This window comes from Neoarius graeffei, chromosome 17 (assembly GCF_027579695.1).
Source record: "Neoarius graeffei isolate fNeoGra1 chromosome 17, fNeoGra1.pri, whole genome shotgun sequence".
NCBI classification, from domain to species: domain Eukaryota; kingdom Metazoa; phylum Chordata; class Actinopteri; order Siluriformes; family Ariidae; genus Neoarius; species Neoarius graeffei.
Genome location: NC_083585.1, coordinates 49374422 through 49384849, shown reverse-complemented (window position 1 = coordinate 49384849; position 10428 = coordinate 49374422). Strand labels below are relative to the sequence as shown.

Below are 10428 nucleotides of genomic sequence, written 5' to 3'. Positions count from 1 at the left end.
AGGGTGCACAACAGTATGGGGTCATCATTGTCATATTTTTGTTTCAAAATTCACCACACATTCCCTATTGGGGACAAAGGGGGCAAGCACCCTTTTCTTCTGCAGCCATGCCTTTGTAATGTGAGCAGAATGTGATTTTGCATTGTCTTGTTGAAATATCCCTGGAAAATATGCCATCTTGAAGGCAGATGTTGCTCCAAAATCATAATTTACTTTTCTGCATTAATGCTCCATCCCAGAAGTGTTAGGTACCTTTGCCAAGAGCACTGACACAACCCCATACCATGACAGACCCTGGCTTTTGGACTTGTTGCTGGTAACAGTCTGGATGGTCTTTTTTCTCTTTGGTCTGGGGCACATGGCATCAATTTCTCACAAAAAACAAACAAACATACAAAAAAAAACCTTAAATACTCATTCACCTGATCACAATACATGTTTCCATGGTGTGATGGTCCATCCCAGATGCCTTTGACCCCAAAGAAGTCGACAGTACTTCAGGACAGAGTTAGCATAAGGATTCCTTTCTGTAAAGTAAAACTTTATCTCTTTATCTGACTTTATATATGGGGGCTATATATTTTATCTCTGACAGTTCTTGATGCAGTGCCACCTGAGGAATTTGGCTTGTGCCCTTGCCCTTTACACACCGAAATTCCTCCAGATTCCTTGAATTGTTTAATGATATTATGCACTATTGAGGGTGAAATATCCAAATCCCTTCATATATTTCTTTGAGGAACATCATTTTTAAACATTTTCAAATGCATTTGTTGACAAACTGGAGATCCTCGGCCCGTCTTTGCTCCTCAAAGACTTGGTCTTTCCTGGATACTGATTTTGTACCAAACTACAGGTTTACCTGTTGACATCACCTGTTTCAAATCACATCATTTATTAATTTACCTCATTACTGGCCCCAAATTGCCCCTGCCCCAACTTTTTTGGAATGTGTTGCAGATGTGAAATGCAGGCATGGATGTATATTAATAAATGAAATGAAAATAACTAGACAAAACACACAATATCTTGGGGTTCAAATTGTCTGCAATGAAATACAAGTCAAAGTAAATTTAGAAATTACTGCTTTCATTTGTATTTTCCATACCGTCTGACCTTTTTTTCTGATTTGGGGTTGTATTATGGAGAATCATTATCAACATGATATGTACACATGATTGGCTAATGAATATCTCTTTTTTTTTATATATACCAGTGTCCTCAATTTATACTTTTCCTACAACTAAATTGTACTGCTGTTTTAACTCAGGAATTAGCTATTTAATTTCATTTTTTAAATTTATTTATTTATTTAGGGTTTTTTTTAGTAATTGCTGAAAAAAATCAGATAGTATTAGCTTATTTAACTCAAACAAAAATTTGTTCTTACAAGTGATTGGGAGGATAAAGAGGTTTCTAGTCATGACATGGCAAGGTCTGTGTATTTTATGAAGTATAAACCCTTTTGTGGAAAAATTTTAAAGCTCTGATCCTGATTTCCTTTGTTCTTAGGCCATATATAATAGGATTCAATGTTGGAGGCAAAATCATAGCAGCCACTCCACTGAATTTTCTTAAATGGTGGGAAGTACCTGTTAACCTGTAGGAAATTACTGTGAAAAGGCCCAAACATTCAAATAGAAGAAAGACTATTAAGTGTGTGGCACATGTCTGTAGTGCTTTGCTACGTGTATCAGATCCTTTGTTTCTAAAACAGGCGATAATTATTTGAATGTATGTAAAAGCAATTAGCCCTACCGTTATCACCTGGCAGACAGCTACAGTCATCAATCCATATATATTATTTATAGCTGTGTTTACACAGACCAGCTGGAGCAAAGAGGGATTGTCACAGTATGTGTGAGTCACAAAAGATCGACATCGTGGTAAGCGCAATAGAAGAATAAAAAGCACAGCTATTATAAATATATTAGAGGACCAGACCAAGGAGATTAGCCTCACTATGTGTGTATTACTCATGATTGTGTTGTATCTCATAGGGCAGCATATGGCCACATATCTGTCATATGCCATAGCAGTCAAAATGAACACTGCACCTGTTGCATAGATATGTATAAAGAAAGCTTGGGTGACACAGGTTGCAAACTGTATTGTCCTGGTATCCCATAAGAGTTCCTTAATAATTTGTGGGAACAGGGCTGTGGAGCCTATAAGATCATTTATAGGCAAGTTTAACAGCAGAATATACATGGGCTGGTGAAGACTCTTATTGAAAATGATGGTGATCAGTAGGATGAGGTTGCAGATGAGAATGGACAAGTATCCCAGTGTTGCAAAAACAAATGCAGGAAGAATGCTCTCAGGAGGCAGACTGAAGCCTTGAAGTGTCAGAGTAGATGCATTAGAGAAATCAATCATTGTAAAATTAATTTTTCCACCTGTGAAGAAACAATTCTTGGTTATCATGACTGGTACAGGTAAATGGATACAAATGATAGATAGATAGATAGATAGATTTGAAGTATGTGTGGTATAACTTAACATCTGCTAACATTTGTAACATCTGGTAGATTTTATACAGTATATATACATATAAAGTAGTAATATGAATGAAACACTAACACCGATCTCTCCTCCAGCTATCATAAGAAGCAAAAACTCAGGCAAACCATAATATGAGGCTTAACTTAATATACCGTATGTACTCAGAAATAAATACTTACTCTATAAGCTAAGACCTGACTGCTATTTTAGTGGGGTGCCATTCATTATTCAAAATGAAACTGAGATCCATCTGTGTCTTGTCATGTAATGCATAGCCACAATATCTTGCATATTAATGTCCTGTGCTTTATAGTGTTCAGTAATTATGCCTCATGAGACAAAAGGAAAATCTTCCTTTATCAGGGAGTAAACATCACCATAGCAAATTAAGTAACAAATTAACAAATCTGTATAAATTAAGGTTTCTGTTATGGGCTTGTTATTATAAGGCAATTTATTTGTGATTACCTGTTAGTCAGGTGCTTGAAAAAAAAAAAGATCAACAACTGTGAATATTAATTTCTAGTGGACAGTTTCCCAACCCTGGTCCTGGGCATTTATAGTTTTTTCCCTGCTCTGACCTGTCCTGAACATTTTGTCTTTTCCCTTGCACTAACACACCCACTTCAACTCAGGAAGGATTATTGTTTAGGTGAATCATTCAATTAGGTTTGCTGAGGGCAGGGATAACATTAAAATGTGCAGGACAGTTGGCTTAGTGGTTAGTGTGTCCGTCTCTTGACCAGGACATCGTAAGTAGAGGTCTGCGCTGGTCGGATTTTTCAGTCCTGCTCCCGCCCGCGCCCGCATTGTGCAGTCCCACTCCTGCCCGCGTCCGCAAAGAATTATGATTTTCAGTCCCGCTCCCGCCCACAAAAAAATTATGATTTTCAGTCCAGCTCCCGCCCGCGCCTGCCATATTTTGTCCCGCTCCCGCCCGCAAATCCCGCATGATGCAGACGTTCGCGTTATTTCTCAGGAAAGTTCTTGTCTTGACACAATGTGATGGTGCCCCACCCCCTACTTTGAGTGGATTTGAGCATAAATATCTACAGCTCACGTTTGTTATTGTTTACCTTGTTTCTGAATTCAGCATGTAGTATCTCTAATAATAATAATTAATGCTGTCAAACAATTAAAATATTTAATTGCAAATTTTTATCATTTAAGAAACCATTGTAATTCTCTAATCAGCATAAAAAAGTGAATAGGCTTGCTTTGTACTAATGTTGTGTTTTTTTTTTTTTTTTTAATTTTTTGATTGCAAAACAGAGCTAGTAAAAGAAGTGAATTGATTTACTGTTTGCGTTAGTCTACAACTTTAATCAGAGAGACAGGTTACACAGTGACGGTAGGCTTGACTCAATGCTATCCCAGAAATCCTTCCTGTAATATGCAAATTTGGCCGCCTCTGATTGGACAGCCAAATTTGCATATTACAGGAAGGATTTCTGGGATAGCATTGAGTCAAGCCTACCGTCACTGTGTAACCTGTCTCTCTGATTAAAGTTGTAGACTAACGCAACAAGTAAATCAATTCACTCATGGTTCTCTTGCTAGCTGGGTGTGAACTGTGAGTCATTAGAATAATCAAAGAATTGTTCCTTAGGGTGATCAATGGCAAGTTTAAGATGACATTCATCACGCAATCTGACTTTTTCTGCAAATTTAGGTATTTTAAAATGTTTTTAATAATGCCAAATAAAATATCCAGCAAAAATTATGTATGATAGACATAAATTAATAATTTATAAATTTTATTTCAAGCATGTTTTTAGTTAGCGGGACTGCAGCTTATCACCGCTCCCGCCCGCTTCCGGTCCTGCCCGCGCCCGCAATGAGCTTTTAAAATTTGTCCCGCGCTGCACTGCTTTGCGGCGAGTCCCGCGGGACTCCCGCGGGAGTGCAGGGCTCTAATCGTAAGTTCTACTTGTGGTTGGGTTATACCAAAGACCATCATAAAAATGGTACCTACTGCCATCTGGTGAGGCACGCTGCAATACAGATGTGAGCAGGGACTCAAACTCTTGTGGTTACCAGAGGACTAGCCCCCACTGTAACCCTATGTAGCCCAGCTGAGATGCCAGTCTACAAGTCAACCTAAAAAAAACTTGGTTTTCAAACTTCACAATGGGTATCTGAACTGTGTAACTTTGTAATAGGCTTACACATTATTTACATTGGACATTCAGCCTAATTTAACTTTCCATAAACGTGCGTTGCGATGCACAATTGTCTCCGCCAAGCCTACGGTAAATGTTTTCACATTCCTTTGTTAACAGCCTCCTATAGATGGAAAGTGATTTACAGCTACCCTGCATCTATCTAACATGTTAAAAAGTTTAATCGTTTCTTGTAAATTAACAAAAGTACATTTCATTATAGGGCCACCATAAACGCACCCAAATGTTTTATTCAGCACAACGTTTTGGACGTGTTGTCCTTCTCAAAGTGATCGAAACTTCGTGCTGAATAAAATGTTTGGGAGCTGTTATCAGTGTTGCGGAGTCTGTGTCTAATCATTTTAATAACTGTCAACCTAGCCTGGCAGCTGACATCTCCCAACCATCTATTAAATATGAAAAAAGCCTGCCACGCAAAGAGTAGCCCAGCTGAGATGCCAGTCTACAGGTCAACCCAAAAAAAAACCCTTCGTTTTCAAACTTCACAATGCGAACATAGGCCTATATCAAGTTGGAAACTGTGGTTTAATTAATTAATAAATCAACACTTACTGGAGAGCTCGGTTTGGTCATGTCTGCCCCAGCAAAAAACTCTGTAGCCTACGTCCATTAATTTTTACAGCGCACTGGAAAAAATATGTTGTCAGGTATCATTTACAGTTGCCAGAAAAGAACCATAAATAACATCCCTCCGCCCCTTCCTCCACCACCAATTTCGCTACTGAGGTGGCATTCCAATGAAGTGACAGAATATTTAAGGCATTCTTCTACTTTGTCATCCATTTGCCGCCATTGTACATACTGTACCCCAGAGAAATGCCAGAAGAATCCAGAGGGGGGCCGGAGGATTTTGCTACCTGGGGCGAGTGCTCCCAAGTGCTACCTGGTGGTCATTTGGGTACATTGCAGCTCAGTTCAAAACAGATGCGGTACGTACCCTAATCCTAAGCCTCATCAATGTGGGCACATTGAACTCGCAACATCCGTAGCTATGTTATAGGTGAGAGGATGAGATCTCCTGAAACAGAGATCACTGCTGCCTGATGTGGCATAGGAAGGACTTTTTTTTTTAATAGATAGTGCATGTGTATATACACTGGTGGGTATCATGCTTCTAATCATGCCACTGTGACAAAATTATGAAAGGATTATACTTAGGGCTTATATTAAATATACATCATATATATATCAGGGGCGATTTCTCAGAGACAACAAGGAAGCCGAGCTTCCCCTAAAATTCTCTCCCCAAACTGCAGCATCTACGATGTTGAATTCTCATTAAAACAATAACTTGCATAACATAACATAATATAATAATAGATTGTATTTATGTTCATAACTATCCTGTAACTTATTTGAGTGTTGTCTGACGAACTTGCAGTTCGCTACGAGAATCACCTTTGCTGCCAGGCTGTAACCTTTCTTATTTCAATGGGCTCTATGGACTGGCAGCAGTGTTGCCAGATTGGGCGGTTTTAAGTGCATTTTGGCGGGTTTTGAACATATTTTGGGATGGAAAACGTCAGCAGTATCTGGCAACACTGACTGGCAGCCGGGTATCCGTTGCAGTCTACGAGACGGCTCTGAACAGCCAATTTCGGCTAGTTGTTATTGGTTAAAATCAACAAAATTGTCACTTCCAGGGAAGCCGGGCTTCTCTGGGACTAAACGAGACAGTGGGAGGGACAAGAAGCCGGGCTGATGAAGGATTATTGGAGGTAGTGTTTGAAAGACATGAGGAGGGCGGTACTTCAGCGAGGAACACGGAAGTATGATCAGTCAGTCCCTAGCGGATGTCGAGAAAGTGTAGTCGTGTGCTAAAGTGCTGTCCGAATTTCTTTTCATATAAACGGTTCTTCTCATTGATGTCTCTGTACATTACTCTATAAATAAATGTAAATATTACTCGTTGTGCTCCGTTAACTTTCATCCATTCTATCAGTTTGATCATTCGTGAATTCACTCGTTTATTTCATTTGTAGTTCAATCTGGTTGTAGGCTAGCTTGAGCCTTATTGGGATCTGCAGTGCTAGCTGCTAACAGAAATTGGTAAAGTCTCTGGAAAGCACAACCAGCTGGTATGACAGGGTCACAGACCATTTTCTGGAAAAGGAGCGGAGGGCAGAATTTGTGTATAAATAGTGTTCATGTTCATGAATCTGAAGTGTGTATATTGTTCAGTAATGTTAAGAGAATGGTGGGCTCTGTGTTATAGGTTATACCTGGGTATAATATTCAAGGTTCTGTGTGTTGCATAGCCTACCTGGTTATGAATTTCTAGACTGTGTTGCAGAAGATGTTCAAGGATGTGTTGCACAGCTGGGTGTTGTGTTAAAGACTCTGTGTTGCATATCAGGGTATGATGTTCAAGGCTCTTCGTTGAATAGCCAGTGATTTTTTGGATGTTTGATATTTTTGATTAAGGATATGAGGCACTAGCCTGGCAAGCCAGACTATAACATGAAATGTACAAGCAAAAATACTTTCTGCCATGAGTTAGGGTTGTCTAGTTCACTATGCTAATGGGGCACACCTTTCATATCCGGCCTACAGGTTTTACGATGAATGCGTAAAATGGGCTTCCCCTGTTTTAAAAACCAGCAGCCGCCACTGATATATATATATATATATATATATATATATATATATATATATATATATATATAAAACATAACATGCAAATTTGTGGAACTACAAATGAATAATATATTGTATTATATGTTCAAGATATATATATATCTTGAACATATAATACAATATATTATTAATTTGTAGTTCCACAAATTTGCATGTTATGTCCACAAGTTAATTAATTAATTGTCTGAGTTAGGTCTTGAATGATTTGTCACCTGATCCTAAGCAGGATCTATCTATCTATCTATCTATCTATCTATCTATCTATCTATCTGTCTGTCTGTCTGTCTGTCTGTCTGTCTGTTTATAATTACTATGTTGAGGACCCATTATAATGAATAATGTCTGGTAATAATTGTAAAAAAGAGAGCAATGAAAGAAAAAAAGAAAAGTTTGTATTTATACTTTATATCTTAATGAATTGATATATGTTTTTAAATACTTAGACCTATATTACATATGATAAGTTGTGTAAGAAGAGCTAATGTAGCACATCCTGCTGTAAAGTTAATGCAAAATGCGCCCTACTTAAGGAGGGAGAGCGAGAGCAGAGGGGCTCTTCCCGGAACCAGACGCCGAGTGTGTGTGTCTGTAAAAGTCATTCAAAGTTGTTAGACTGAAAAGTGTGACAATAAAACGGTTTATCAACCTGAGCTCTGTCCTGCCATCTTCTGTGCTCCACCCATACATAGGAACTTCCACAGTGGTGCCGAAACCCGGGATCTGGAGCGCAGAACACCGAACCGCCCCATGGAGTCTTCCCCGTTCGCCGACCTGGTCCATGCCCTTGCCATGGCCCAGCAAAGCCAGTACCAGGCGCTCGTCACGCTCCGTAAGGAGCAGGAGCAGCGCTTCGAGGCCCTGGTGTTGGCCCAGCAAGAGGATGCCTGCTGGCGGTGGCGGAGGGCCAACAACCGCGACGCTGAGGAGATCATCGATCAGGTGGTGCTGGAGCAGTTCATCACGCGCTTGCCCACAGGAACTGCAGAGTGGGTCCAGTGCCACCGCCTGGCGTTGCTGGATCAGGCCATCGAGCTGGTGGAGGACCATTTGGCAGCTGTTCCGGCAGCAGGACAGCAGACAGCCTCTTCTTTTCTCTGTCTCTCTCTCTCCCCCTCCTTCTGTGTCACGTCCTCGCCCCATTCCCCCACCGCGGAGGCGGGGGCCGGCACCACCCTAGCCGGCCCGCCGCACCCGCGGTGCCCTCCTGTTTCACCTTTCTGTGTCTGTCTCTCCCCCCCCCCTCAGGTGAGTGAGCCCCAGAACACCGGTGCAGAGAGGAAACCCGGGCCGGTTTGCTGGCGCTGCGGGGAACCGGGCCACCTCAAACAGCAGTGCACGTCAATGCAGGTGGGCGCGGTGGTTTGGATCTCTGACGTTCCAGAAGCCGCCCTCAATCGGGCTGGAGCGTATCGCATACCGGTGAGTATCCAAGGGGATACATATCAGGCGTTGGCGGATTCTGGTTGTAATCAGACCTCAATTCACCAAAGCCTGGTGCAACACGAGGCATTGGGGGGTGCACAGGGGGTGAAGGTGTTGTGTGTGCACGGGGACGTTCACAGCTACCCTTTGGTGTCAGTCCACATTTTTTTCCGAGGGGAAAAATTTATAGTGAAGGCGGCGGTGAATCCTCGCCTTACCCACTCTTTAATTTTGGGGACTGATTGGCCGGGATTTCGGCGTTTAATGACACGCTTAGTAGAGAGTGGGTCCTGCCATTTAACAGGGGGAGGTCCTGGTGTTGCTTTGGCGGGAGCAACTGTCACAGAGCCGTCTATGTCATCTCTGTGTCAGAGTGAGGAGCCGCCGGCCCCTCCTCTCTTTATTGGGGAATCTTTCGCAGATTTCCCATTAGAGCAGTCGCGAGACGAGACTCTGCGACATGCGTTTGACCAAGTGAGAGTAATCGATGGTCAAACGCTCCAGCCGAACGCCACCCCGTCCTTCCCCTACTTCGCGATTATGAAAGATAGGTTATACCGAGTGACGCAGGACACTCAAACTAAAGAGCGAGTCACGCAGCTTTTAATTCCAAAGAGCCGCCGGGAATTGGTATTCCAGGCGGCTCACTTTAATCCCATGGCTGGACAGCTAGGGCAGGATAAGACACTAGCCCAAATAATGGCCCGATTCTATTGGCCGGGGATTCGCGGTGATGTCCGTAGGTGGTGTACGGCGTGCCGCGAATGCCAGTTAGTGAATCCAGCAGCCATTCCAAAAGCGCCTTTGTGCCCTCTTCCATTAATTGAGACCCCATTTGAAAGAGTTGGGATGGATCTCGTCGGGCCATTAGATTGGTCAGCATGAGGGTACCGCTTTATATTAGTTCTGGTGGACTATGCAACGCGATACCCAGAAGCAGTGCCTCTGCACAATATCTCAGCATGCAGTATTGCGAAGGCGCTCTTCCGCGTTATCTCCTGAGTTGGAATCCCGAAAGAGATTCTGACTGATCAAGGCACCACGTTTATGTCACAGACACTGCACGAACTCTATGGGTTATTGGGGATTAAGCCGATCCGCACCAGCGTGTATCACCCACAAACGGACGGTTTAGTGGAATGGTTCAATTGCACCCTCAAGAATATAAATTGGAATAAGTGGCTAGAGCCCTTGCTGTTTTCAGTGCGAGAGGTCCCCCAAGCCTCCATGGGGTTCTCCCCATTCGAATGGTTATATGGGCGTAAGCCACGCGGCATTCCAGATGTGCTGCGGGAAAATTGGGAGGAGGGACCTTCACAAAGCAAAAATGAAATTCAATATGTTATGGACCTGCGCGCAAAACTCCACACGCTCACCCACCTAACCCAGGAGAATTTGTGGCAGGCCCAAGAACAGCAAGCCCACCTGTACAACAAGGGTACGCACCTTAGGGAGTTCACACCGGGAGATAAGATACTCGTACTGTTGCCCATGTCGAGCTCCAAATTGATCGCCAAGTGGCAAGGACTCTTTGAGGTCACACGGCTAGTCGGGGACGTCGACTATGAGGTGAGGCGAATGGACAGGGGTGGGGTGCTACAGATTTACCACCTCAATCTGCTTAAACTCTGGAATGAGGTGGTCCCCGTGGTGTTGGTGTCGGTGGTTCCGGAGAAGGCGG

General features: G+C 42.5%; 1 protein-coding gene across 1 annotated transcript; it reads right to left on the bottom strand.

The window, feature by feature from the left end:
- Positions 1–1446: 1446 nt before the first annotated feature.
- On the bottom strand, positions 1447–2379 carry LOC132864759 (olfactory receptor 52E4-like). The gene has a single exon (XM_060898177.1). The coding sequence runs from the start codon at positions 2377–2379 to the stop codon at positions 1447–1449; it is 933 nt and encodes a 310-aa protein (XP_060754160.1).
- Between the last annotated feature and the right edge of the window lie 8049 nt (positions 2380–10428).